The 26,772-nt window shown below is 67.4% G+C and overlaps 3 protein-coding genes across 5 annotated transcripts in view; all 3 read left to right on the forward strand.

Moving 5' to 3' along the window:
* MTA1 (metastasis associated 1) overlaps positions 1-8,275 on the forward strand; it is a 34,957-nt gene extending 26,682 nt beyond the window's left edge. Inside the window, exons 10-21 of one of the 3 annotated variants that reach the window (XM_078447756.2) lie at positions 212-400; positions 1,459-1,533; positions 1,622-1,680; positions 1,995-2,110; positions 2,337-2,488; positions 2,581-2,770; positions 2,914-3,003; positions 3,994-4,146; positions 4,273-4,308; positions 6,908-6,939; positions 7,294-7,445; positions 7,627-8,275. In XM_078447756.2, coding sequence (XP_078303882.1) covers positions 212-400; positions 1,459-1,533; positions 1,622-1,680; positions 1,995-2,110; positions 2,337-2,488; positions 2,581-2,770; positions 2,914-3,003; positions 3,994-4,146; positions 4,273-4,308; positions 6,908-6,939; positions 7,294-7,445; positions 7,627-7,777 — 1,395 coding nt within the window. In that variant the 3' untranslated portion in view covers positions 7,778-8,275. Of the gene's footprint in view, positions 1-211; positions 401-1,458; positions 1,534-1,621; positions 1,681-1,994; positions 2,111-2,336; positions 2,489-2,580; positions 2,771-2,913; positions 3,004-3,993; positions 4,147-4,272; positions 4,309-6,907; positions 6,940-7,293; positions 7,446-7,626 lie in introns of those variants that run through there. The other 2 variants (XM_078447757.2, XM_078447758.2) reach the window with 2 other exon arrangements.
* Positions 8,276-11,623: 3,348 nt separating this feature from the next.
* Positions 11,624-16,781, forward strand: CRIP2 (cysteine rich protein 2). The gene is made up of 8 exons (XM_078447744.1): positions 11,624-11,757; positions 14,524-14,618; positions 14,709-14,766; positions 15,121-15,261; positions 15,341-15,409; positions 15,490-15,584; positions 16,109-16,166; positions 16,246-16,781. Exons 1-8 carry the CDS (start codon positions 11,715-11,717, stop codon positions 16,311-16,313), a joined length of 627 nt encoding a protein of 208 aa, XP_078303870.1. The 5' UTR covers positions 11,624-11,714; the 3' UTR covers positions 16,314-16,781.
* A 7,186-nt stretch (positions 16,782-23,967) lies between these two features.
* CRIP1 (cysteine rich protein 1) lies at positions 23,968-25,634 on the forward strand. The gene is made up of 5 exons (XM_078447745.1): positions 23,968-24,091; positions 24,987-25,081; positions 25,156-25,213; positions 25,339-25,385; positions 25,506-25,634. Exons 1-4 carry the CDS (start codon positions 24,052-24,054, stop codon positions 25,377-25,379), a joined length of 234 nt encoding a protein of 77 aa, XP_078303871.1. The 5' UTR covers positions 23,968-24,051; the 3' UTR covers positions 25,380-25,385; positions 25,506-25,634.
* Positions 25,635-26,772: the final 1,138 nt, after the last annotated feature.

Here is a 26,772-nt window from a genome sequence, read left to right on the forward strand (position 1 = left end):
GTCCATCCATCCCGTGCCCTCCCGGAGAGCCCACCGGGCTAGGCGTGGGAGCGAGCCCCCCTCCGTCTCTCCTGTGCCCCCGCTGCCTCCTGCGACCGTCCTCATCTCTTCCCGGGTGGGTGGGCCGGCCGGCCGGCCCTGCCTGGGGCGTCTGCGGGTCCTCGCGGCAGCTGGGACATGACCCGGGTGACCTCTGCGTGTCCTGCTACAGTTCCACGCCATGGACACGCTGCACAAGAGCGTGTACGACGTTGCCAAGGCCATCTCGGCGCTGGTGCCACAGGGCGGGCCCGTGCTCTGCAGGGACGAGATGGAAGAATGGTCCGCCTCGGAGGCCAGCCTTTTCGAGGAGGCCCTGGAGAAGTACGGGAAGGACTTCACGGACATTCAGCAAGACTTTGTGAGTGCCACATGGTGGGCTCGGGGCCCCACTCCCCAGGGCCGCCACCGTGTGTCAGCCCCACCGTGTGTTTGCGGCTCCCGGAAGGCGGGGCCAAGAGCTGCACCTGCTGCCAGGTGCAAGGTCAGCGGCGCTGGGCATCACGCTGGGCGTCACCCCAGGCTCCCGGCACTGACCTCTGTGCTTGTGTGAGTTGATGGCTGCTGTTAAGCAGCTGAGCTTGTCTTTAGGCGTCTTTGTATTGTGTCCCTGGAGGGTGTCCCTCCTGGGAATGACTGTCCGAGCAGGGCCCGTGCCCTCGGGGACCCCTCCCAGCCCTTATGACCTGTGAAAACACACACTCGTTTAAAAGGAGATCAGCCTCCACCCCAGCGAACCCAGTGGGTCGCCGGCAGGACCTCCAGGTGGGGCTGGGACACACAGGCAGGCCAGTATCTGATGTAGCGTCACAGGTGGGCTGGCTTCTGGGAAGCCTCCGGAAGGCAGACGGGACCCGCCAAAGGTGGAGGGGCCCAGTGGAAGGGAGAGCCGCCGTCCTGACGCGCCCAGAGTCTGACAGGAGTGACTCAGAGTCCCAGATACAGGGAGCAAGGCCCTCTCAGGAAATAGCAGCCGCTCGAAGACGGGGCCGCAGATGACGCCCAGCCAGGCTCACGTGGCGGCCACAGGACGGGGGCCCCAACTTAGAGACCACGCTGCCACCTCCGTGACAGGTGGAGTGGACGCAGCACAGACGGGTTTCGTAGCTAAATCCCTGCCACGGACGCGCTTCCTCTGCGCTCAGAGGACGCTGTTTCCGTAGGCAGAGCAGGAAGGGCTGGCCCGACAGGAGCCCCTGGGGTTCAAAGCTGGTGCCGGAAGCAGCGGTGTGAACAGAACTCGGGAGTTGTGTTGCTGACGCTTCGGGAACTTGGAGTCCTTGGGAGGGGCGCCGCTAGGCCGCGTGTGCAGGGGAAAGGGACTCGGGGGCGGGGGGGTGGGGGGGTGGGGGGTAGGGAGGGGCCCTGGCCGGGGAGGGAGGGGCCCTCTGCGGCCTCACGCCCCGCCCTCTCGTGCAGCTGCCATGGAAGTCGCTCACCAGCATCATCGAGTACTACTACATGTGGAAGACCACCGACAGATACGTGCAGCAGGTGGGTGCCCGTGGGGACGCGGGGGACACGGGGCCGGTGGGCCGCCCTCCCCCACCCGCATCCCCTCACACGTGGCTCCTGTTTCCAGAAACGCTTGAAAGCAGCGGAGGCGGAGAGCAAGTTAAAGCAAGTGTATATTCCCAACTAGTGAGTGAGCCCTCCACCTGTCCACGTGTCCACGTGTCCTCACCACCCTTGGGGCTGCGGACCGGGCAGGCCCCTGTCATCCCTTCGGCCGCTGGGGCGGGTGTGGAGTGGCTCTCAGGAAGCACGGGCTCCAGGACTCGAGCCCACCCGGCCTGGGGCTCCACTCGGAGCTGAGCACAGCTCTGGTGGCCAAGAGACCGCCTGCCCTGGGCGTGGACGGGGGCCGCCAGTGCCTGACAGCCTCAGTTTCCGGGGAGCTGCACACAGGCGGCGTGGCACTCCCATGACGTCCTCCCTCTCTCCCTTACCCTAAGTAACAAGCCAAACCCGAACCAGATCAGCGTCAATAACGTCAAGGCAGGCGTGGTGAATGGGGCCGGGGCGCCAGGCCAGAGCCCTGGGGCCGGCCGAGCCTGCGAGAGCTGTTACAGTAAGTGCCCGCCGCCTGGCATCGGGGCCCACCCCCAGCGCTGGGCGCCCTGCACCGTCCTGGGGTCCTGGCCAGGGCGGGGGGCGGGGGTCACTCCCTGCCCGGGGAAGCCCTCGTCTTGGGTCGGTGGGGCGGCTCGGCAGGGGGCGGGCGACACTGTGGAATGCTCTCTGCCGTCACTGGTTCTGCTTAAGGACCCGTCTATTTCCAACTTTGTTGTTCGTAGCCGCCCAGTCTTACCAGTGGTATTCTTGGGGTCCCCCTAACATGCAGTGTCGCCTCTGCGCCTCTTGCTGGACATATTGGAAGAAATATGGTGGCTTGAAAATGCCAACCCGGTTAGATGGAGAGAGGCCAGGACCAAACCGCAGTAACATGGTAAGTGGGCGCCCCTCCCCGCCCCCACGCGTGGCCGTGCGCCCGGCCCGCGGTCATGGCGCTGTGTCGGGGCGGCGCGCCCCCTTCCGCAGAGCCCCCATGGCATCCCAGCGCGGAGCAGCGGGAGCCCCAAGTTCGCCATGAAGACGAGACAGGCCTTCTACCTGCACACCACCAAGCTCACACGCATCGCCCGGCGCCTGTGCCGAGAGATCCTGCGCCCGTGGCACGCGGCCCGACACCCCTACATGCCCATCAACAGCGCGGCCATCAAGGCTGAGTGTGAGTGGCGCCCTCCCTCTCCGTCCCGAGCCCTGTGCCCTGTGCCCTGTCCCCGCGGGAGTGGCGTGCCGGTGCTCTGGGGGTGCCCCATTGGGAGCTCTGGCCCCGGGCCCCTCTCACGTATGCCGGGCCCCCACACACAGGCACAGCCCGGCTGCCCGAAGCCTCCCAGAGCCCACTGGTGCTGAAGCAGGCCGTGCGGAAGCCTCTGGAAGCTGTGCTCCGGTACCTAGGTAAGCCTACCCCAGCCCTGCACGGCCAGCGAGGCCAGTCAGCGGCCGCCTGTGGGGGAGGGGGCATGCCTTCCCACAGCCCCCGACCGCTGCCCAGGCCCCTGAGCTGCCTGTGTGTTGCTGCAGCCTGTAGGGGCCTGGGGGTCCTGGGTTTGGGTTGGACACACCCAGGAGACAGGCGCCCCCTGCAGACACCCACCGGGGTTCTCCACCGCCCGTCCCTGAGGGAAGGCCCACTGCGGGGTGAGCTGAACCGAAGCACCTGGCCCGCAGCTCCCAGCGCGGGCTCTGGTGGCCTGGGGACCCTCAACGCCTTGGCCAGTGCCTTTTGCCTCAGCTTTGCCCACCACTCTGCCAGCCGTAGGCGGCTTGTCCTGGGGGCTCAGCCAGCGAGCTTGGGCAGGAGGGAACAGAGCCAGCCCCCTCTCTGGGCTCGGAGCGGGGTCACGAGTCAGTCCCTCCCAGCACGGAGGTGTCTGACCTTCTGGGAAGGACATTCCAGAACCGTGAGCTAAGCATGTTCCGTGTAGACACGAGTGCATTTGGCGTCATCGGATGTCTAGGGTCTGGGTCTTGGGGCTGGGCCTCAGCCCCCCTGAAAGCCACGAAGGGCTGGGAGGCCTTGGCAGGTATGAGCCTGAGCCTGCCGTGGCCAGCCCTCAGTGGGGCGTGTCCTTGGCTGGGCCAACCCCGGCTGTTAATTCAGCGTCTGGCCAGCGGCCAGCCCTCTGCCATCAGCTCCGGTGGCCTGGACCTGGACGCCTCTGATGGGCCTGCTTGTTTACGGGCCTGTGTCTGGAGCCTGCGAGCTGCTGGCAGTTACCCAGTGACCCGCGGGGCCCAGCCCTGCTTGCGGGACGCCCAGGGGTGCGGGATGGGCGGTGTCTCCCCGGTGGGCCCTGTGGTCGTCCTCCGCCGGGATGGGCCAGGGGTGCCGCCGTGTGCGTTCGCTGCCCGCAGACCGGGCCCCTCCCGTGTTGCTCCCGACAGAGACCCACCCCCGCCCCCCCAAGCCCGACCCCGTGAAGAGCGTGTCCGGCGTGCTCAGCGGCCTGACCCCTGCCAAGTCGGCCCCCGTCATCAACAACGGCTCCCCCACCATCTTGGGCAAGAGGAGCTACGAGCAGCACAACGGGGTGGACGGTGAGTCCCCGGCGGGGCGGCCGGCGCGGCCTGCCGGCCCTGGGGTGCCCGGCCCTGCCCCCGCCGCACCCCTGCGTGCTGACCGTGTTCTCTCTCCCTCTCTCTCCCGTCGCCGGGCGCTGGCAGGCAACATGAAGAAGCGCCTCTTGATGCCCAGTAGGGGTAAGGCCCGGGGCGGCCGCGGCGCGGCTGCTGTGCTCTCGCGTGCATGGTGCACGGCGGGCGGCTCAGGGCACGCCCGCGGGGCAGTCCACGTGGGCTGGGCCGCACCCCGCTCCCCGTGCTCCCCCCGACTCGCCCAGACGCCGCCTCCCGCCCCGGGGCCTCTGGCTGGTGGGCCGTCCCCTCCCTCCCGGCCCGGTGCCCGGTCAGTGGACTGTCCTCTCGTGTGGCCCTGGCGCCCCCGCCGCCTGCCTGTACTGTCTGCCATCGCGCTGTGACCGCCCGCATGCCGTCAGCCTCAGCTCGCGTGGCTGCCCGTGCTGTGCCTACGACCCTCTTGTGCGCCCTGCCCGTTGGGGGTGGGGGGGGGTGGGGGGCTTTGGGACCCTGGCCTCCCCAGTGGGGCAGATAGGACCGAGCCGTGGGCTGCACGTGGTCCGCACGGCACAGGGAGGTGCCCCCAAGGGAAGGGGTCCCAGAGCCAAGGCAGCGACACCCTCTCCCGAGTGGGGTGGGACACCCAGGGGAAGGGGACTGAGGTCGGCGGAGGGGGGGGTGCGGGGCGGGAGGGGCAGGTGATTTGAGACCCTGCCACCACAAGCACCCAGGTTGGCAGTGCCTGGGGGAGCAGGACTCTGGGTTGTCCGGGCCCGTCTGTGGTCGCTCCCCCAGTGACTCGGGGCCTTGCTTTGCTCCCTTAGCTGGGCAGGGGGCACCCACGGTCTCTTCGGCTGCTCCCAAAGAAGGTGCTAGGAGAGGGGTGGCCACGGTGGCAGGGAGGGGCCGCTGGGCCCTGGAGGGTTGGCCCTCAGCAGGATCCGTGTGGGAGGGAGGCAGAGGGGGGCCAGGAGGGGCGATCTTGGGAGGATTGGGGTCTCAGCGTGGGCACTCCACACTGTGGGCCGGCAAGCGTGGTCATGCCCGGAGCCCTTGCACAGGCTCAGGACCGACGAGCTGCTTCTCGGGGTGCCGGCCACGGTGCTGGGCCAGGCATGGGGACCTGTGGGTGGCAGCAGGCGGCGCCCATCCAGCCCGGCCTTGTCCTTGCCTCTCGGCCGCGTCAGGAGCCCCGGCAGGCGCGTCCTGTGGGGTCAGCCGGTGGCTCTGGTGCCAGCTCCTGCCCTTGCACTCCCTGTGGCCTGCCCTGGGTCCCCGGTGCCCCTGCCGTCACTCCTGGCCCGCCCACCCTTCTCTCGGCGGCCGGCCCCCACCCCGTGCCCGTCTCCGCAGTGGGGGCTGGCCGGCTTGCTCTCTGCTAGATACCCCGTGAATGAGCTCATTCCACAGAAGTCAGCGGGCGTCTCTGGGGCTTCCTTTTTAAAAAGCGCTTCACGAGCAGGGTGGATAAAGTTAATTACTTCTACCGGTTTATCCAAATCGGTGTGCTTCTGTGTCTCCCTCAGTCTTAGCGTGTGGTGGTGTGGTCGGGGGTGCCCCCTGCCCAGGAGACCACAGGCTGGCCACCTGAGGCACCGCCGGGCAGCCTAGGCCCAGGGGCATTGCCAGACTGTCGGGCAGGCATGAGCTGAGCTCCGGGCCAGGGCCTGGACTCGGATGCCCTTGGGGCCTTAACTCACTAACCCAGCCCACCAGGCGCACGCGCTCTGCACCCACCGCCCGCGGCCCCCGGCAGCGCCCACGCTCATTGTCTAACTAACGCTAACCGTGTGTTCTCTTTCCTCCGCACCCATCGCTCTGATAGGCACTTACCTGGGTAAGTAGTGCTGGGTCTCGGGCTGCAGGCCACGTGCCGGAGCCCCTCCCTCTGCCCTGCCTAGGGCTCCCCCAGCGAGGAGGGGGCTTGCAGGGGGGCGGGCCGGGCAGCCGCTCGGGAAATGGACCTCGGCCAAGAAGCGTATCTGGGAAGAGCTGGTTCTGGGGGGCCTCTGGCAGGACTCGCTCACGCACGGGCACGCTCACGTCCGTGTGCACGCTCGCTGGCACAGGCGGAGCAGGGGAGACAGTGGCAGGCCTGGGCTCACCCGGCTTCTCTGCCCAGGTCTTCACCGGCATGCGTTCGCAAGTCGGGAGCCTCGCGTGCCCGTGGCAGGGGTCTGGGGGACCGTGACCTAAGACGGTGACTTCTCCAAGTCACGGGCCGAGGCCTGCAGCCCCAGACCCTCAGCCCGTGGGGTGGAAGCGCCTGTGTCCTGGCAACTGCTAGAAGCTCGCATCTGCTCCTCCAGGGCAGCCAGCCCCAGGGTCGGCGAGGGATGCTTGGAGCCCCTGGGGAAGAAGCCCAGTGGGGCCCGAGGAGAGGCCGCCTTGGAGAGGGGGTCCCGGTGCCGCTGTGTTTATCGCTGTGCTAGGCGTTGCCCGGCTGCCGTGTAAACCAGGCTCCCACCGTCTTGGCCCCATCCAGGGCAGGCAGCCCGCGTGTCAGGGACTGTGCCGTCAGAACCGAGACTCCTGGCCTTCCGCCTAGAGCCCAAGCCAGTGCCGCCCTCACTGGCTGGGCCAGAGGTGGCCCTCAGAGCCCCCAAGAGCTGTGGGATCGTGTGGGGGCTGCTTGGGCTAGGCTGGGACCACGGGAGGACGTGGCCCCAGGTTTCCCGCCCTTTGGCTGAGGGGGCTCACGTTCTCTTCTCCCCGTTGTCAGGTCTGGCAAACCACGGGCAGACCAGGCACATGGTAAGAGCAAGGCCGGGCCCCAGCGGGACCCCTGCCCCTGCCCCCGCCCCCCGTCCCCGCCCTGGCAGGACCCCCCGCCCCAGTGCGCAAGCACAACGTGTGTCTGCGCACGGCTCCCTGGGCTGGTGGCCGGGAGGCCTGGGTGGCCCTGTCGGGCCCTGTGTCAGGAGCATCAGGGAGGCTCAGCGGGACCGGGAGGGGGCCGGCTCCAGGGTGCCCCTGGCCCTCAGTGGGTCCCCTGCCTGCCCAGAGGGCCAGGCCTACATGCCTCCTGCTGGGACTGCTGCCTTGGGGGTTTCGCGGTGCAGCGTGGAGGCCCCCAGGGCGTCGTCCTCAAGCCTCCCCTTGCCACAGGGACCAAGCCGGAACCTCCTGCTCAATGGGAAGTCCTACCCCACCAAAGTGCGCCTGATCCGGGGGGGCTCCCTGCCCCCTGTCAAGCGGCGGAGGATGAACTGGATCGATGCTCCTGACGATGTGTTCTACATGGCCACCGAGGAAACCAGGTGGGGGCCTCCCCGAGGCTGGCAGCGTGGGGGGGTCCAGGGGACCTCCCTGAGGCTGGGAGGGGGCCGGGTTGCCTCCCCGAGGGTGGCAGAGTGGGGCATCCAGGGGGGCCTCCCTGGAGGCTAGGGGGGCAGGGGGCCTCCGCTCCCTGGTCACCTGCTGGCGTCGCTGCGTTCACAGGAAGATCCGCAAGCTGCTATCGTCCTCGGAGACCAAGCGTGCCGCCCGTAGGCCCTACAAGCCCATCGCCCTGCGCCAGAGCCAGGCCCTGCCCCTGCGGCCGCCCCCACCGGCCCCCGTCAATGACGAGCCCATCGTCATCGAGGACTAGGTGCCCCGCTGCCCGGCGAGGCCACTCCGACCACAGCCCGCGCCCCCGCCCGCCCGCCCACCCACCCGCCCACCCCTGCCCGGTTTTGGTAGTGCTCCCCTCCTGCCCCTTCCCCTGCAGAGAAACTGCTCCTCCGGGCACCTCGGGGGCAAGTGCCCTTTCACTTACTCCCAGAAAGCCCGGGAGTCGTTTTTAGCTTTGTGTTTACTTTTTGGCCGGAGCGGAGCTGAGGAGCCGCCCGGGAGCCCGCACCACCCTGTGGGCCTCGCGTGCGGCCGCAAGTTTTGTTGTGTTCTGTTGAAGGTGCCATTTTAAATTTTATTTTTATTACTTTTTTTGTAGATGAACTTAAGCTCTGTAAACTTACATCTGGAATGTTAGGATCGGCATGGCCAGCGGCCGCCGAGCTGCCTGGTGGGGTTGGCCCCTGGTCTTTTCAAGTAATTTTCATATTAAAAAAAAACAAAGAAAAAAAAAGTTATAAAAAGAAAAAACCAACTGGCCCTTCCCGTGTCTTTTGTCTCCTGTCCCTCTCCTTGCCTTGAGCCTTGGGGCTGTCCTGTCCCCCCCAGCACCCCAGGGCAGAGCTCACTTAACCAGGGTTGGGTCAAGGGTGGCCTGGCAGTGTGCCAGGCAGGTGGGCACCTCAAGGCCAGAGATACCGTCCATAGGCAGGAGGACCCTTGAGAAAAAGCCCCAGTGAGCAGCATGTGACCCTTGGCCTTCCTGGCCTCCAGGCTGGGCTGGGGTTTTGTCCTTCCCTCACCTCTACCCCCACACCTGTCTCCTGCAGGGCCTGGCCCAGTGACCCCCTGTTTCCCATGGAGGAGCTGAGACACCCCCCCCCCCACCTCCCCCCCTGCCACAACCATGTCTGGCTGAGGCAGGGAGTGGCCTGGACCTGGCCTTGGACCCAGACTGGCAGGTGCCTGGCTCCCGTGGCCGAATGGCTCCCCTCCCAGCAGGGCAAGCCAGCACAGCTGGGTCAGGCCAGCCCACCGCCCTCTCCTGGCAGAGCCCTGCCCCAGCTGTCTGAGGATTTCTGCCCAGACCTGCAGGGTCAGCCCCCAGCAGGTGTGGAGTTTTCCAGAGTGAGAATTTGCTCAGATTTCAGCAAGTACGTTGTTTTTAGAAATTCTACCTCTGGCCATTCCTCGGCACCCACCTTTGCAGGCCAGCAAGACAGGTGCAAGCCGTCTAACCACTGAGGAGAGGGGTCTGGGGCGGGGTGGGGGACACCTCTCTGCCACCCCAGCTGGCCCGGAGAAGGGTGAGTTGGGCCCTCCCGGGGCGGGGCTCCCACCTCCTTCCTCCCGGAGCCCCGCCTCCTGCTCTCCCAGCCCTGCTGTGACAGGGTGCACATCTCAGCCAGGAATTCAAATAGAAACTGCTTGTGCTCCCCCGCGGGAGAGAGATAAGGGAGTCCTGGCTGCCCACCTCGAGCCCGTGATGGGGCCCCGTAAGGTGACAGGCCGGGGTGTCGAAGAAGTGGCCCCACCCAGCCACTTCAATCCGAGGCCTGGCGCCCCTGCCCTGCCCACTCCGAGACTGAGGTGTGGCATCTCTGGCGGGCGCCAAGCTGACAAAACTGAGCTTCCTGGGAGCCTCTTCCCAACCTGGGGGTCTGAGGAAGGGGAAGAGAGCTTCCTGAGGCCCCCTTCCCTCCTCTTCAGACGGGGGGGGGGGGGGGGGGGCATTTCAGGCGAGCAGGAGTCGTCCCCATGGGGGCCCCGGCCTGCACACCTCCAAGCCCCCTGTCCTTCCCGGGCTTCCTGCCACCTACCACCGAGCCCAGCCCCGGGGTCCCCACAGCAGAGCCAAGGTGTCCCCCGGGTGCTATTTGCCAACGTCGCCAGGACGCCGTGCCACTGTGGCCCCGGGGGAGGGACCTGCGCTCACGCCTGGCTGGCTAGCTGCTTTCCTGGACACCCGCTGTCCTCATCCATCCCACTGCCCGGTCCCTGCCCCCATCTGTAGCCTTCTGTGGTCTCAGAGGTAGACACTGCTGTTCAGTGTCCATCCATCCAGAATAACCCCGTCACATCAGGGAGCCTCCAGTCAGGCCCAGGACTGTAGTTGGGTGCGGGGCACCTGTCCCCCAACCTGGCCCCCCCTCCTCCGTCCCTGGGGTGTCTGGTCAGTTCCAACATAGTTTCCTTTGCTATGCCTCCTCACTCTCCAGGCAGGGCTGGGCCCTGGGCCCCTCCCACACAGCCTCCTTACAGAAGACACCTGATACCTGATGCTGAGCCTCAGCAAGCAGGGGGCCGTGAATGCCTGACCTGTGGGGAGCCCCATCGCGGGCCACCCTATCAGGAGGAGGACCGAGGAGGCCTCCCCACCCCCCTTGCCTGCCTTGCCTGGCAAGAGGCCAGAGTCAGGGTGCAGACGGGAAGGGGGCTGGTCAGGCTGGTCAGTCAGGCTTGGGACCACATGTTTCTAGGCTGCTGTCCTCACAGTAACAGCAGTGGATAGAGTGTGAGTGCAGGGCATGGCGGGGGGGGGGGGGGGGGGGGGGGGGGGGGGGCAGGAGCTGGCCAAGGCAGGACTGCCATGAAAGTCCAGGTTCTGGAGGGCCTGGTTCTAAGGGCCATGGGACACTGGCTTGCTCACTCCTCTAGTGTGCAAATATGCCTGGCACCAGGGACCCGGCGGGTGCATCCGGCAGAGGAAAGGGGGTGGGGGTGGGGAGGCAGACCTTGGTGTCCAGCACAGAACCTCCAAGATACACGGTGGGGGGCCCAGGGGCCTGGAGGGACCTGCCCAGACTGGACGGGGTCATTTGGGCTTGGGGTTCTGTCCATTTGCCAGGCTGGAGGCCCAGGGAAGGGCTTATTGGGAGGTAGAGCCCCAAGGGAGGAGACCAGGGGGTCCTCCTGGGCCCCACGGGACGGGTAGGACCCGGACGGGTAGGACCGGGTTTTTCAGACTCCACGATGGGGGCAGGGAGGGTTGGGAGGGATCAGGCAGGCCCCTGTTGGGAGGGGGACCTTCAGGGGATCCCTAGCTCGCCGGGTTTGGGGCCAGGAGGCTGGAGGTCAGAGGCCCCTGGGCACGGAGCTAGTGGCCCCAGAGGAGGGATGCGGGAGGCATCCTGCAGCGGTGGTGGGGGCGCAGGCGGATGGCAGTGCCAGCCCGCTGGACACCTGCACGGAGAGCACGCCGGGGGGGGGGGGGGTCACCCCTCTTCTCTCCCATTTCTACTGCCCCTGGGTGGAGAGCATGGGGAGAGTGCCTCCCAAGCCGGCAGCACGCCCAGGTCCCCTGCTGCCCGGCGCCCTCCCCCTCTTTCGCTTCCAGCAGTTTCTCTCCCGCTGTTTTTGGAAGCGTCGGGCGCCCTGCCTTCCACCCACTGAGCTTCAGCACCGTCGACGGTGTCAGGCGGGGGCGGGCGGCGGGGCAGGACCAGGGCCCGGCCAGGTGGCCGCGCCCCGCGGGGGAGCCGGCTCCGATCCCGCCGCGCGGCCATCGCTATAGAAACCGAGCAACAAAGGGACTCGGGGCGGGGGGCGCGCGGCGGGGTGGGTGGGGTCCTCCGGGGGCGGGAGGGGGGGAGCACCCGGCGCCGAGGGCCGCCGTCCGTCTGCGTGTCCGGGGGCCGGCCTTCCGGGCCGAGGCCCTAAACAGCCAGGAATGCCCCCGAGCCGAGGGGGCTGCGGACCCCCGCCCGCCCCGCCCCTGCCCCGGCGTTGCCATGGACACTAGCGAGGCACCGGCGTCGGGGCGCCGCCGGGCGGGTCTGGCCGCCCTCGCGGCCCCGGCAGGTGCGCCCCCGCCCCCGCGGCGCCCCCCGCCGACCCGGGGAGCGGGCTCCCGAGGCCCCGCCCCGGCCGCGGAGCCAATGGGTGCGCGGGCAGCCGGCGGGCGGGGCGGGGCGGCGGCGCGGTGGCGGCGGCGCGGAGAGGGCGCGGGCTGAGGGCCGACGGGCGCACGGACCATGGCCTCCAAGTGTCCCAAGTGCGACAAGACGGTGTACTTCGGTGAGTGCTGGGCCGGACCAGCGCCCGCCGCACTTCGCGGTCAGCCCCGGGCTGCGCGCCCCGCCTCGGGCTGCGCGGCCCCGGGATGCGCGGCCCCGAGGCCGGCTAGGCGCGCTGCCCACGCGGGTGCGGCCGGAGGGTGGAGCTGGACGAGGTGGGGGCAGCCACGCCCGAACCCCGCAGCGGCCGGTGGGCCCCGCGGGAGTGCGTGAGCCTCCCAGGATGAGGCCGGGCTGTGGGGGGACGTTCGGGGTTCGCGGGCGCCGAGTGGGGCGGGGTCGGGGTCGGCGGGGCGCACGCTCTGGGAGCCTCCCGTGCGCTCCTGCCTTTCACGGCCCTTCCCGTGGACACGTGGCTGGCCCCCAGCAGTGACCACCCCCCAACCTCCACCTCGACCTCTGACCACAGCGGGCCCGGGTCAGATATGGGCTCTGTCTGGACTCGGTCCACGCGGGGGCGACCTCGGCCTCCCAACTCCTGCGTGTCCCAACGTGCTCCCTCCCTTGGCGCGAGTTCCCTCAGGACTTTGCTGCGGGTGAGGTGGGATGACAAACGGGTCCCCGCAAGCATGAGAGGACACTGGAGCCCAGGTGGCCAAGTGCCCCTGCCTCCTCAAGGTCAGAAGAGCCCTAGACGGGAGGGTGTGGCGGGTCTCTGCCAGGATGGCCCCCCAGGGTATGCGGCAGCCCCTGGCGCTCACCCACTCTCTGGCGATCACACCCGCCTGTCTGGCTTACTCAGCCACTCTCTCTTCTCTTGGCTGATCCTGTCCCGACTTTGCCAGGGTGGCAAAGTCCCTGCCCCCGGATCCTTCCACTAACACCCTCCTGGAGCCACAGACAGGGGGCCCTTCCCTGGTCATTGTGGGGACAGTGGTCGGGGTCTGGAATGTGGACAGGCCAAGGTGAAGGAAGCCACTTGGCTTCCCTGCTGAGGGAGGTGGATGGTTGTTTGCTCTTCCCAGAGGGGAGGGACCGGATTTGGCCTGGAGTGCTTCTGGCCTGGCTGGGAGCCCAGGGGCTTCCGGCCGACTCCCCAGTAGCTGGCCCAGTCCTCCATCCCCATCCCAGAGGGGGGGCTCATCCCCGTAAGGCTCACGGTGGGGGACAGCCCTGGGGTCCTCCCGCCAGGCCCGCTGCCCACTACTTGGCCCCGACCAGGCCAGCTCAGGGCTCTCCAGGGCTGGGGCAGACAGTTCTGTGGACAGCCGCGGAAGCGTCTCTGCCTGCCTGCCTGGGCGGTCACTGGCTCCCAGCAGAAAACAAAGGCTGCTCAGACCCGCCTGGCTTCTGTCCTGGGCGGGAGGCGCTGGTGGAAGGAGGGGGGCCTTTGGCCTGGGATCCTGCCCATCCCCCAGTCAGGCACCCCACCCCACCCCTGCCCCAGCAGCCCACACCCTTGAGCAGAGTGAAACCTGGGCCAGGACACCCCAGAGTGGCCTCAGAATGCTTTGCCTTTGTGTCCTTAACAATGGTGCCGCCCGTGGGGAGCCCGGTCCCTTCCATGCCAAGAGACCCGATCAATTCTGTCTTCCCAACGGGGTTGGCAGTATGTGGCCATCTCCCCGCCCAGTGGGGTCTGAGGGTCATTCCCCTGCCCCCGCATAGCCATATGCTAGTGCTGGCCCGTGCGGTGTGGCTTTGGCAGCCCTGAGTGCAGCTGCCACGGCCGCTGCTGGCCAGCGGGAGGACTGGGAGAGGGTGCCGGGCTGGCGTGGCACCCGACTGCCCCAGCATGGACACGGGAGGGGTGGCTGGCCAGCCTGTCCCAGCATCCTCGGGTAGAGTGGCCGTAGGGATCAAAGCCCCAGCTGCCTCCAGGAAGGGGTGGGTGTGGGTGGCGGTCCAGCAGGTCCTGCCAGGGCTATGGGGAGCCAGCACCCAGGGCCCCAAACCTGGGCCACCAGCAGCAGCACCCATGGACCTCTGGGTGTGGGGAGTGACCCGGCCGGGCCCTCTCTCTCCACTCTGCCAGGGCCCTGGGGGAGGCCTGGCCTGCACAGCAACGTCGCTGCGAGGGGGCCAAAAGATCCGCTGGTCCTGGGGCTTGGCCAGTGTGGCAGGGGCCCAGTCCGCCTGACCTCCGCCCCCGCCTCCCCCCCATGCTTCTGCTCAGACCCCTTCCCTTCCCTTCCCTTCCCTTCCCTTCGGAATTCCGGCTTGGCTCCAGCCTTTCTTCCTGCCCTCTCCTCCACCACCCTTTTCCTGCCGCGCTCTCCTGGGGAGGCCCCCCACACTTCCGGCCTTTAGGAGGTGGCCCAGTGGGCAGGGGGTGGGGTGGGGGTGACTGGGCCCTTAGCAGCTGGTCTCTGACCTTGAGTGTGGAAGCAGCAGCTGGAGGCAGTGCCTTATCATGGGGAAACCAAATATAGACAGGTAGGCATTCTGTCCCATGGGGTGCAGGGGGCACGGCACAGCCATGGAGGGTCCACAGCCGTGGAGGGTCCGGAGGCTGGGGCTGTCCCCTCCGCAGGGGGCTCTGCCCACCCCTTCAGGGCCCAATTGGGAGCGTTCAGGAGTCTGTGAGGGATGGAAAGGTGTGTGAGTGTGAGGCCAGTGTTTGAGGGAGGGGCAGGTGCGTCGTTGAGAGGGTTCACAGGGGTGTGAGGGTGACCGAGAGAGACCCAGCAGGGGCTCTGAGGGGCAGAAGGTGGTTCCGGCGTGTGGTGGGGGCTTGGAGGTTCCTTGTGGGGCTGGAGGGAGGGCTGAGGAGTCTGCCCACGCCAGGTCCCTGGGCGCTGGCCCTGACCTCCTGTCCTGCCCCCAGCTGAGAAGGTGAGCTCTCTGGGCAAGGACTGGCACAAGTTCTGTCTCAAGTGTGAGCGCTGCAGCAAGACACTGACCCCCGGGGGCCACGCTGAGGTGAGCCCCCTTTCCCGGGCAGGGCGGGGGTGGGAGGCAAGCCTGGGCCGTGGGCGGGTGCCAGCCCTCACGCCACACCCCTCTGCCTAGCATGACGGGAGGCCGTTCTGCCACAAGCCCTGCTATGCCACGCTGTTCGGACCCAAAGGTGAGCTTGGGTCCCCGCCCCCAGCCTGGGAACCGTTCTGGCCCCGGAAGGGGCGTCCGGTGTGCCTCCTGGACCCGGCACAGACTTGGGCCCGGAAGACACCAGCAGCCCCGGGGTCCCCTGGCCCCCTTCTCCCCTTGCCCATTCTGGACCCTCCCCCGACAGTCTCTTCCGTCCTGGTGATTCTAGCGTCCCCCACGCCCCTCCCAGAAGTCTGCCCCAGCCGGCTGGCACCCTCTGGGAGGGGGGGGGGGGTCCCGACCCCACAGAGTGGGCTGTGGAGAGAAGTGCAGTGGGGTGTGGGGGCTGGGGGTGGGCGAGGCCGCTCACCCTACAGTGTCTGCCACTCCGCAGGGGTGAATATCGGAGGGGCCGGCTCCTACATCTACGAGAAACCCTCCGCCGAGGGCCCCCAGGTCACCGGCCCCATCGAGGTGCCCGTGGTCCGGGCTGAGGAGCGCAAGGCCGGCGGCCCCCCCAGGGGGCCCAGCAAAGGTGGGCCGGGCTCCGTGTCCGGGTGGAGGGGTGTCCCAGCGGCCAGGCCGTGCCCTGCCCTGACTCCTCCTTCCCTCAGCCTCCAGTGTCACCACATTCACGGGGGAGCCCAACGTGTGTCCTCGCTGCAACAAGAGGGTCTACTTTGGTGAGTGAGAGCGCTGGCAGCAGCCTCTGGGGGGTGCCCGAGGAGGGCCCCTCAGCATCACCGTCTGTCTCCCCTCCCAGCCGAGAAGGTGACCTCTCTGGGCAAGGACTGGCACCGCCCGTGCCTGCGCTGTGAGCGCTGTGGGAAGACGCTAACTCCAGGCGGGCACGCGGAGGTGAGGGGGCGAGCCTGGGGTGGTGGGGGGCGGGCCTGCGGTGGTGGGGGGCGGGTTTGCGGAGGGGGGCGGGCCTGCGGAGAAGAGGGGGCGAGCCTGCGGAGGTGGGGGGGCGGGTTTGCGGAGGAGGGGGGCGGGCCTGCGGAGGAGAGGGGGCGGGTTTGCGGAGGGGGGGCGGGCCTGCGGAGAAGAGGGGGCGAGCCTGCGGTGGTGGGGGGCGGGCCTGCGGAGGTGGGGGGGCGTGTTTGCGGAGGTGGGCGGTACATGGAGGTGACGCCCCCCGGGGTGGCCTGGGGGTGGGGTTGGGGGTGAGCCAGCGGTGGGTGCTATCCCCCGGTGGCCAGAGTGGAGGCCTACGGGTGCACTGCCGTCCCCCCCATCCATCAGGTGAGTGGAACCTGGCATGGCTTTGGGGTCCTTGAAGGCTGTAAGGGAGGGCAGGGTGTGTGGACAACGAGGAAGCCAGGTGGGGGTGTGGGGAGAGGAGCGCAGAAATCTCAGCTCTGTCCCTGTTCTGCACCCAGCATGATGGCCAGCCCTACTGCCACAAGCCCTGCTACGGAATACTCTTTGGACCGAAAGGTGAGAGCCGCCAGGAGGGCTGGGATTCTGGTGCCCTCCTCCCCACTCCTCCCTACCGCCTTTGTGCCCTTTTCTGCAGGAGTGAATACCGGAGCCGTGGGCAGCTACATCTATGACAGAGACCCAGAGGGCAAAGCTCAGCCCTAGGGACGCAGCCCGTCCAAGGAGCCGGGGCCTTCTCCTCTGCCGGCCCTGCTCCAGAGCCTACTGCTTGGCCCTATGGGGGAGAGCGGCCAGCCGTCCGGTCCTCCCCCTGCACGTCCAGGGCCCGGGTGTTGTGCGGGAGGAGGCCCGCCTGCCTATCCCCGTTTCTCTCCCCTGCCCGTGGTCCCACACGGCCCCGCGTGTCTCCTGGCCCTCCGTGGGTCTGTCTGAGGTGGGCGTCCCGCTCTCCCCCTCCTACTGCCCCAGGCCTGCCTCACAGTGTTATTTCTGCTCCCCTCGCCGGTGACGCTGCCACGCTCTTCACGGTGTTCCCAGGGCGGACCCAGGGCGTCCCTGCCAGGAGCCCTCTGCCCATCGCCCCCACCGCCTTGCAGTGCTTGCCTGACACCCTCACGCGGCTCACATGTAACTGCTGAGATTGCCGTCAATAAAGGTTTGAGGATTGGGGGACCCTGCCGTGTCTCTGTTGGGGGATGGACGTACGTTGGGACTGTAACCCCTTGTCCCATCCACAGACGGTCCCCACACCCGCGGGCTGGCTTCTGGTGGGAGTGGGGTCCTAGTCCCAAGGCTGGTAGGGGCGGGTGGGGAGGCAGGCAGCTCCATTGTGGACCGTGGTGCCAGCACCGAGGTGGAAAAGGCGGCTGAGACAGGGACCAGAGCAGGCGGAGGTGGGAGCATGGGAAGCATCCTGGGTTTGGGGTCCTGGTCCCCAGAAATGTCAGCAGTGGGCACTAGAGCCAGGAGATGCCTCCATCCATCAGGGCGGGGTCTGCCTTGGGACAGAGAGCCAAGGGCATGGCACATGGGGGGAAGGGGGCAGGTGATGGGAGGACGGTCCTCTTTAGGAGTGCAGGAGCTGGGGAGTAGGCAGAGGCAAGGTGGGCCTTCAGGACCCAGCCTGGAAGTGCGATGGCTTGGATGGGGAAGGGGTGTGGTCAGCATCAGTGGGGGCCAAGGGACAGAACGGGGGCAGTCTGAAGGCCAGGGCTTGAGGGCTTGAGTCCCCCTGTTTGGGTGCTCCTTCCCAGCCGGTGTCCCTGTGTCCGGGTTTGCAGTGAGAGTGGAGTCACTCCTGGCCTCCCCAGGCAGCCCAGTCTCTGCCCTTTGAACCTGTCAGGAGCCCTCCCTCCGGTCTTCCTTTTTCCGCCGCTTCTGGACAGCCCAGCAGAGGGCGCACCTTCTGTTCCACTCCAGGCTCCGGCGGAAACTAGGCCGATCTACCCTGACCTGCCCCTAGCACCGCAGCCCCAGAAGCTTTGCCCTCCTCAAAGCCAGGGCATCTGGGCCCATGTGCCCTGCACCCCAGGACCAGCTCTCTGTGCCTCAACCCTTGGCACAGGGCCCGTCCCCGGCTCTCCCTCCAGTCCACCAGCTCAGACACAGCTGAGCCTGCGTGCATGCCATAGCCATTGTCCTTGGAGCGGCCATGCGTGTCCCTGGGGGTGGATCGGCCGGCTCGGGTGTCCGGCGATGCCAGGCCGTCCCATGGCACTGTGGGCAGCAGTGTCTCCTCTCACCTGGCTAGCCCTGGAATGCAGCCAGAGTGTGCAGGGCAGGTGGCCTGGGGGGGGGGGGGGGAGGGGCCGCTGGAGCAGGCACCCCAGGGGCAGCCAGTGTCCCCCCCCCCCGCCCCCCCCCAGGGCAGAGCAAGTACCACCGGGGCACTGGTGCAAACTGGGCGGAAGGCCCCCACCTGCCCCAGGCTGTGGCTCCATGGTTGGGGGGACCTTTGGGGGAGAATCCAGACTTTCTGAGCAGCACACGCTCGCCCTGGCTGCGGTGTCGGATGGGAAATTCCTGCCCTCTGCCGGGCGGGGAGCTGCTAAGGGCGCAACTTGGGCCCTCCCTCGGGAGCCTCCAGTGGAAACTATGTGGGGAGAAGAGGGGGTGGGCGGCGCGCCGTTTCCCCAAACCCGGGGCGGAGGGGGCTCTGGGTGGGTGAAAGCCCGCCTGGCAGCGCGGGGACGAGGGTGCCGGGACCGCCTCGGGGAAGGTCGACTGCGGCCCGCCTTGGGACGCAGCGGCCCCCAGCTCCCGGGGCCGGCCGGGAAAGCGCGTCCCATTTCCTGCGGGCGGAGCAGGACTCGCCGCCTTGTTTGTTTCCAAGGGGTTGCCATGGAAACCGGGCGGTGCCGCTACCACTGGTCTCCGCGCGCGTCGCTAGGCGCGTCGTTGTGACAACGGTGTGACAGCGGTGCCCCCGCGCGGCCGCGGCCTTCTCGATGGCACCGGCTCCAGGAAGCCCCCCCAGCAAGTCAGGTGCCTTCTCCGTCGTCCACGGCCCCGAACGCTCCCGCAAGATGCGGGAGAGGCGGCAATGGGCCTGTGTGCCGGGGTGTGCCGCCTTCTCCACTTCCCCTTGCCTGACCTCCACCGCCGCCGCCCCGCCCTCCATTCGGTGCTGGCCAGGGAGGCGGCCCTGAGATGCCATCTAACAGCCTCCTTCCCCGTCCAGAGCCCAGGGCTGCACATGGCGCCGGGGCCTCCTCCACCATCCTCCTCCCCAGCTGCACCCCACCTCCTGCCAGTCCAGTCTTCCCCGGCTTGGGAAGGCTAGGCCCCTGCAAGGTCGCATGCCTTCCACCCCCTACGTGGACCAGTGTGGCCCTGGCTGCTGTCACCAGGCAGGCATCCCGGGGTGGGGCCAGGGGCGGGGGGCTGCTCTGCCTGCACCTCCCTCTGTCCCCACTTCGCTGAGGTCCAGACCCTAGGTTCCCATGTCCTGGATGCCCAGCACCTCTCCCTCCAGGCCCCGCCCAGCTTCCCCCCTGGGTCAGTGACCCCCAGCATCAGCCCTAGGCAGCCCTTCCCCTGCTAGAGGCTCCCTGAGAACCCCACCCAGCCCAGGCCAGCCTCCCTGAATTTCTTAGGACTGGCGGAGGGGGGACTGACTCCCTCCCATCCCTGGGTCCAAGCAGCAGCTCACTGACCACCAGCTGTGGCTCCAGGGGCTGAGTGTCAAGAAATCAGCAAGGGCCGATGACCCTGGCTCTGGGCTGCTGGGGGCTGGGCCAGGTGAAGACTGGCGGGGGACCAGGGCAGCCAGGTGTGGACAGCACATTTTCCCAGGGCTTGGCTGCCCTCTGGCAGTGGGGAGGAGGGGCTCGGCCGGCTGCCGGACCTGAGAGGCTGGAATTTGAGGCGGTTCTGCATGGTCTTTGGCTCCCGGACATAGATTCTTGGAACAAGGCTCAGCCTTCGGGGGAAGGGAGGGTCACCCCATCTGTCCAGACTGTCGACTCCAGTCGAGGTAGGGCTGACTGAGGGAGCTCAAGGCCACGTGTGCCCCCCATCCTCTCTGCATGCCGCCTCTGCTTCCAAGAGAGGAGGACAGGAGCTGCCCTCTCACCTGGTCTGGGGGGTCCTGGGTGGACAGGAGCCAAGTCCTGGGAAAGTGCAGTGTCTGATCCCTTCTCTTGCCTCGGGGCAAGGAAGGTCCCTCGAAGGCCCAGCAGGCCCACTCTGGGGCAGAACCTCAGAGCAGACTGGGGGGTCCCGGGGGACAAGCTGCTGAAAATAGGCCCTGGGAACGTCTGAGTGTCCGTGACTCAGCTGAGCCTGGGGGAGGGGGGGAGACCCTGGAGAGGGAGCCAGCCGTTGCCCTGGGGCACTTGGCCCTTCAGCCCTAGGAAGGGACATCCTTGTCCATATTGAGGAAGGGGCCTGGAGGCCAGGGCACGGGGTGGGGGCTTCAAGGATGGTGGGGGGAGGCCAGAGCAAGTGCCACAGAAAACAGCGGGAGAGAGTGCAGGGGTGCTGTCCAGCTTGAGGGGCAGAGCTTTCCCAGTGGGTGAGGGTGGCTGGCCCCAGGCAGGGACTCCTCAGTGGTCACTGGCTCTCAGGTGCCTGGAGCCCAGCACTGCTGTGGAGGTACATCGGGGCCCTCTTGGGAATCGTCCTGCAGGGCAACGTCCCTCCTGGTTCCCATCTGGGTCCCCAGCCAAGCTTGGGTGGTGCATGAACAGCCAAGGGCATGGGGGTGTGCAGACAGAAGGTGAACATGGCCTCAGCTGATGCACCCAGAGCCCCACAGCCGCCTCCCACAGGTCTTTGGGCCCCGGGGTGCCCTCATGCTGTCCCTGTGCCAGGCAGGATGTTGTGGGCACAGAGGCAGCCTGGGGCAAGTGGCTGGGTTGCTCTGTGTTCCTGTCCTGGCCACTTTGTCCCTCATGCTCCAGACACAGCCCCTGTGCCTGCTGGTAGCACTAGGGGGCAAAGTGGGGGAAGGCTACACCTTGGGGTGTATTAGGGGGCTTACTGTGTCCTCCATTTGTTTGGGAAACAAATGCAAACAGCACCCCCAAAACAGTGGGGCAAGGGGTAGGCGGCTGAGCAAGGCAGATTTGGGTCTGGAACTGGCCCCTGGGCCAGGTCAGTGCCCCTCGCCCACAGGTGCCCCCTGAGCCAGGTGAGCTGATGGAAGTAGGAGGTCTTGCACCTGGTGGGGCCCAGGTCTCCGGCGAGCTGTCAGGGCCCTGACCCGTACCCAGCCGAGCCTCAGACGGAGGCTGAGGTACAGACTCTGGGGGGAGGCACGATCTCCTCCAGGAGGTGTGGGCGGCAGCTGGTGCGGGGCTCCCATCCCCTCAGGTGGGCAAGATGGGTAGGGAGCCCAAGGGAATTGGAGGAGCATTGCCAGCCTGTGGCTGAAGATTTGAGAGGGTTCCAGCGAGCGTGTGTGTGTGTGTGTGTGTGTGTGTGTGTGTGTGTCTGTCTGATGTCTGGAAAAACTGCTGTGTACCAGTTAGAGGGCGAGGCACATGGCCCTTGGCTACTTTTGGCATTCCCCCCGCCCCTCCGCCCCCGCCCCCGCAGCCCTGTGACCATGGCAACAGGAAATAACAGCAGAGAAAGCTAGCTGGAACCTCACCACCCCAGGGATGGTACTCTCTCATGCTCCCCCATGGTGGGAGGGGCTGGAGTCACAGCGTGTGGGTGGGGGGCATCCCAGGGGCAGGGTGGGTGGACAGGTGGGCAGAGCTGGCTCCTGGCCCCACCTGCCTGGAGCCTTAAGGTGGTGCTGTGGGCCGGACAGAAACCTGGGGAGGCAGCTGGGGTACCCGGACAAGTGCACTCACACAGTGATGCCCGTGGGCACCAGGACAGAGGTGGGTGCTTCCGGGCTCCCTGTGGGGCTCACTGCACCCCTCTAGCACATCACCCTGGTAGGGGTGGAGGCAGCCCTGCCCTGGAGCCCCAGGCCTCCACCCAGCACATGCCGCACATCCATGCAGGGCAGTCTTCTCAGGAAGCTGCTGGTGCTACGAGCAACATGTGTGTGACCAGAGCCCCATGACGCACTGTGACAGCCCCCCCCCCCCCCCCAACCAGTGGGCCTCGGGCCCTTCCCGCAGCCCCTGCCTCTCTGGGCCTCTCTGGCCTGTCTACATTTCTGTCCCCTGCTGTGTGTGTTTCTGTGCGCTCATCCCCCCCCACCCTTGCTCTTCCCCATCCCGGCCTCTTTCCAGATCCCGGAGCCAGGAGATGAGGGAAGTCAGGATCCACCCTAGTGACCCTATCTGTCTGCAGCAGCATCTGGCGCAGGCCAGGGAGACACCAAAGGATGGGATGGGGGGGTGGAGGAGGTCGGGCTGGTGGCCTTACCTCTGGAAACCGTGCCCAAGTGCCCCAGCGCTGGGCAGGGAGGGCCACGGGCCCGGACGTGGCAGTGAGTGTGGAGGCTTCAAGGCTGGAGCAGGCCAGCATCGATGGGTGGGAGTCCGGGGCTCCGGTGGTGCGTGGTGTGCACCCCCACTCCTGGGGGCAGCAGCCAGCCAGCCGCTGAGGGTTTAGCGATGTGGTGCAAGCCTTGCAGGCCCCAGGGCTCCCAGAGTCCCAGCCGGGGGCAGAACTGTGGTCTCAGAAAGGGGGTCTCGGGGAGGAGGGGGTGACGCAGGGAAGCATGAGGGGCAGGACGTGAGGGTGTGGGAGCTAGTGTGCCCTACTCACCGAGGGCTCACTCTGGAGGTGGCCTCCGTGGCCCTGCATCCCTGGCCGCTGCCACCCTTACCCCAAGCCAGGCCTCTTTTGGGGGGCAGAGGGCGGGCCCTGTGGGGGTGCGGGTGGGGGCACCCATGGTTTCCCTCCTCCCTCCCAGTGCCAGGCCGGAGGCCTATGGTGGGGAGGTGGGCTTCAGGGAGGGTGATGTTGGAGTCGCTGAGTGCCTGTGGGGAGGCCAGGAGCCCCTGGGTCCTGTCACAGGATGGTCTCCAGCCCCTTCCAAGAAGATGGGGCCTGGATAGGCCCAGGGTGGTTTGGTGTTGAGAGATGGGTGTGTCAGCAGATGAGGAGGAGGGTGGTAGCCTAAGGGAGGGACATGGGCAACCCGGAGAAAGGGAGGAAGGGTGGGGCGCTGGGGGGCCGGGGCGGGGGGAGGGGCTGGGGCGCTGGGGGTCCTGAGGTCTTGGACGTCGGGGCCAAGGCGGGGAGGGGGCTGCGGCGCTGGGGGGCCAAGTGGCTGGGGCCTCGACAGGGGGCTGGAGCTTAGCTGAGGAGCCAAGAAACTGGGTGTGGCCGGGGGAGGATCCGCTGAGCAGGCAGAGGGGACAGGCCCCCTTCCCCCGCCCCCAGCAGAGAGGACCGTGGCCAGGGTGCCAGTGGCCAGGAGGGAATGGCCTAGCGGGCAGGGACTTCCTAAGGGGACATGGAGGCCGGGACCCCAGCCAGGCTGAAGCCTAGGTCTGGGCTGAAAGGCGGCTGGGAGACCCCACCAGCCCCCTGGACACTTCCCACTCCCAGGGTGGGTGGAGTAGGACGGTCTCCACCTGGCACCGGCCCGCACTTGCCCTGGGCGTAGGACTTGAACCACTCCCGTCGTGCGCTCTCGTGCTCTTCCCGCAGAGATAAGGAGCCCTTCCCGCAGAGATGCCCTGTGCGTGGCCGCGCCCCCCCCTCGCGCTCACATTGGTCACTGTTACCGCGGAGGGGAGGGAGGGGACGTCCCGTCTCGAAGTCCCCTCTTCCAAATTTCCCGGGCTGCTGTCCAATGGACTTCCCAGGCAGCGGCGGGGGTGGAGGGCTCGCAGAGGCCCGGGATGTCCCTTGGGCGTGGGGGGCTGGGGAGGGGTGGGCGTCCTAGCTCCGCGTGTGATGAAGGCCGGAGGGGAGATTCACGGGGGGAGGGGCTACAAGGCTGAGACGTCGCTGGTCCCCAACCCTCTGTCTGGGAGAGGGTCGGGTCAAAGTGTGTGGGGAGAAGGAAGTCCGCACACGCTGGTTTGCATCTATTTGCATTTTATCGGTGACTCCCTGGATCCCAGCTATCTGGGGCTCGGAGGACTGGTGTCGGAGGACTGGGGACAGGGGCTGGGCCGCTGGGGGGCCGGGGCTTCCTGGCCCTGGGGAGCCCCTTCCCTAGATCCTGGACCCTGGGCAAGGGGCGGGGCAGTAGCCCCCGGAGGAGCCCCGCCCCTTCAGCGCATCCCCAGGGATCCCGTGCGCGATCCCGTGCGCTCCTTGAACCGCCCCCCTACCCCGTCGTCGGTTAGGCCTGATGCTGCCTGAAGGCGGGGGTGGACCAGATGACCTTTCTTGGCTGGTTGGCCTGGAATCCAAGTCCACGGGTCCAAATCCTGGACTCAGGGGGCGGGGCTCGAGGGGCAGGTCCCAAAGGGGCGGGGTCTTGGGGTCCCTGAAAGGCGCACACCCCGCGGGACCCACCCAGTCCGGCTCTCCTGTCTGCTCCTGACCGGTCGTTCACGCCTGACCCCTTGCCGCCATGCCCAAGTGCCCCAAGTGCGACAAGGAAGTGTACTTTGGTGAGCGCACCCCTCCCGCCCCCCGCCCCCCGCCCCGGCCCACTCCCGGCCGGAACCGCGGTGCACCCAGGGACTACGAACAGGGCTTCTCCGGAGGGCTGGGCGCGCTGGGGACCCTGGGGCAGCGTGCCGGGAGCCCACACTTCAGCCCTGCCGGCGACGGCTTGGGTATGCGGATCAGGACCCCTGTGTGGGGTGGCCCGAGGTCTCTGCTGATTCGGCGTCTCCGGCCCGCTCTCTTTCCTTCGGTCCCGCTGGGTCTCCCCGATTCTGGGTTCCCCCTTCTCTGGGTCTCCCTGACTCTGGGACTCCCCGTCGCCGGATCTCCCCAACCGTCCCGTTCCCCCTCGGCGCGCCCTGGGCGGGGACCGCGCCGCCAAGGAAGAAACGCTGCGCTCTGGCCGCCCCTCCCATAGCTAAGTAGAAACAGACGCGGAAACCGGCGCCCGGGGCGCGATCCCGGGCGCGCTCACACCCGGGTGCCGCCTCCCTGCCCCGCGCCCCGGGGCCCCCCAGGAGAGAGGCGGGAGGAAGTGGGAAGGGTCTCCCCCGCCTTCGCCCCGGAGAAGGGCGCCTGCAGGCCCCATCTCCGACCACCCCCGCAGGTCACCCAGGCCCCCCACCCTGGCCCTGGAGGCTTCTTCCTGCAGCTCCACGCAGCGCCCCCTGCCGTTTGTTTGGCTGGACACGCCTAGGGGACTGGGGGTGCCCCTCCCCACCCACGGGCACGGAGGCCAGCTGAGACCCTGCGTGGGCCACCAGGCGGGCTGGGTGAGACCATGAGCAGAAAGAGCTGGAGAAGGCTGTTACTTTAGGCTGTCATGTTAGCAGACGGGTGCCCTGTGGCCCCAGAGCAATGTCTTACAGTAGGGGAGGGGTGTATGTACCTCTGCAGCCGAACGGGTGACCTCTCTGGGGAAGGACTGGCACCGGCCTTGCCTGAAGTGTGAGAAATGCGGCAAGACGCTGACATCGGGGGGCCACGCTGAGGTAGGTGGGGCCCGGAGGGCAGTGGCGGGCGCAGGGTGAGGGGTGACAGCCCCTCATGGCCCTTGTCTTTGCAGCATGAAGGCAAGCCCTACTGCAACCACCCCTGCTACGCCGCCATGTTCGGGCCCAAAGGTACGCTTCCTACGCATGGCCCCTGAGCTGCCTTCCCGCCTCCCCCCAGCCTCCCCAGCACCTCCCCCCCCCCCCCCCCCCCCCCCCCCGCCAACCTGGTAACCTGCCTACTCTTTTCTCTGCAGGCTTTGGGCGGGGTGGCGCTGAGAGTCACACTTTCAAATAAACCCAGGTACACCCCCATCCCCCAGCGCAGACCCTCAGGCCTTCGGGATGGTCCCTGCACTCCTGGGTGAGGCCTGACTGCTCACTGGACCTGCACTCACTTCTGTCCTCTGACCCCTCTGCGCAGGTCGTGGAAACGCTGTCCCTGGCTGTCTACTGGGCCACTGCCCTTCCAGGCCGATTCCAGGCCTTATCCCCAGGCACCCGGGGCTCCCCTGTAGTCTCCCTTGCCCTCAATAAAGCTGAGCACTCAGAAGCCCTGCCTCTGTGTGTGTGTGTGTGTGTGTGTGTGTGTGTGTGTGTGTGTGTGTACATGCCCACAGAGTGCACTGACAGGGTGACAGGGGGATGGTTCAAGGGAGCCGCCACTGGGGGTTCTGACTCCTGGCCCTGCCAGGAGCCCTGCTCTTCCTGCTGTGCTGTTCCCTGGGGCTGCCACAAGGCTGAAGCTTCCTCTGCAAGACAGGTGGCTGGCCACCCTGGAAGGCCCCGTGGTGGCTCAGCTCCCCAGCTCCCAGGCCCCCTAATGCCCCCTCGGTTCAGGGATGGGGCTAAGGGTGGGTCAACAGGTCAGCGGGAACATGAGGCCTGGTAGTCGGTTGATGGTGGCCACAGGGTGAATCAGCTGTGCTCAAGCTGGTTCCGTTTTTTGAGAAGCTTTCGGGGCCTTGTGGTGGGGAGTCCTCGCCTGCTCTCTCCACTTCCTGCCCACCCTTGTCTCCATTCCCCACCTGCCTTGGTGGACCAGGCCAGCCACGTTCCTGCAGGGGCATCTGCCTGGACAGCACCGCTCCTCTTTTTGTACACCCTCCCTCCAGAGTAGCAAGTAGCCAGCGGCCAAGTGGGGAATTTGAGGACTAGCTGGGCAGTGGATAGTTGGGGGCTTTCTGGAAATGCCCATGTCAGTTCTGGCAGCAGCTGCAGACTGGACCACACTTGGAGCCCTCCTCATTACCCCCACTGGCCATTCAGTCTCCAGTCCTGGCAGAGGGCCACCGCTCCCAGGCCTTGGCCCTACCCAGGCCTTGCAGGGCTGAGCTGGACGGGCTGTTGGGGGCCTCAAGGGCTTCGTGTAGGGTGTGTGTGTGTGTTGGGGGGGGGGCGTTGTTGGGTGGCTCACAGAGCGCCAAAGGGTGGGAGCCATAGTGCATCTGGTGGGGAGGGGGTGGGAGAGAACAGATGGTGCTAAGGTGAGGCGGGGTTTCTCAGCACAGTGGAAGGGTGGGGGCTGGGGCTGAATCTGAGATTCAGCAGTGTCTTGTGCCACAGTGAGGAGTGGGGGTACCCCGGAAAATCTGGGCCAAGTGCTGGGGGGGGGGCAGCGCTGCCCCCGTGTAGCCCACAGCCAGGTGGGACAGTTGAAGGGATGAGGCCTGCCGCCAGAGGGGGCCTGA

The sequence above is a fragment of the Panthera onca genome, chromosome B3 (genome assembly GCF_046562875.1).
Source record: "Panthera onca isolate mPanOnc1 chromosome B3, mPanOnc1 haplotype 2, whole genome shotgun sequence".
Lineage (NCBI taxonomy): Eukaryota > Metazoa > Chordata > Mammalia > Carnivora > Felidae > Panthera > Panthera onca.

Coding starts and splice junctions, on each gene's coding strand:
- CRIP2 (XM_078447744.1), top strand. CDS start 11,715: ATGGCCTCCAAGTGTCCCAAGTGCGACAAGACGGTGTACTTCG. Junction 11,758..14,523: donor CGACAAGACGGTGTACTTCG/GTGAGTGCTGGG, acceptor TCCTGCCCCCAG/CTGAGAAGGTGAGCTCTCTG. Junction 14,767..15,120: donor CACGCTGTTCGGACCCAAAG/GTGAGCTTGGGT, acceptor GCCACTCCGCAG/GGGTGAATATCGGAGGGGCC.
- CRIP1 (XM_078447745.1), top strand. CDS start 24,052: ATGCCCAAGTGCCCCAAGTGCGACAAGGAAGTGTACTTTG. Junction 24,092..24,986: donor CGACAAGGAAGTGTACTTTG/GTGAGCGCACCC, acceptor GTACCTCTGCAG/CCGAACGGGTGACCTCTCTG. Junction 25,082..25,155: donor CATCGGGGGGCCACGCTGAG/GTAGGTGGGGCC, acceptor TTGTCTTTGCAG/CATGAAGGCAAGCCCTACTG.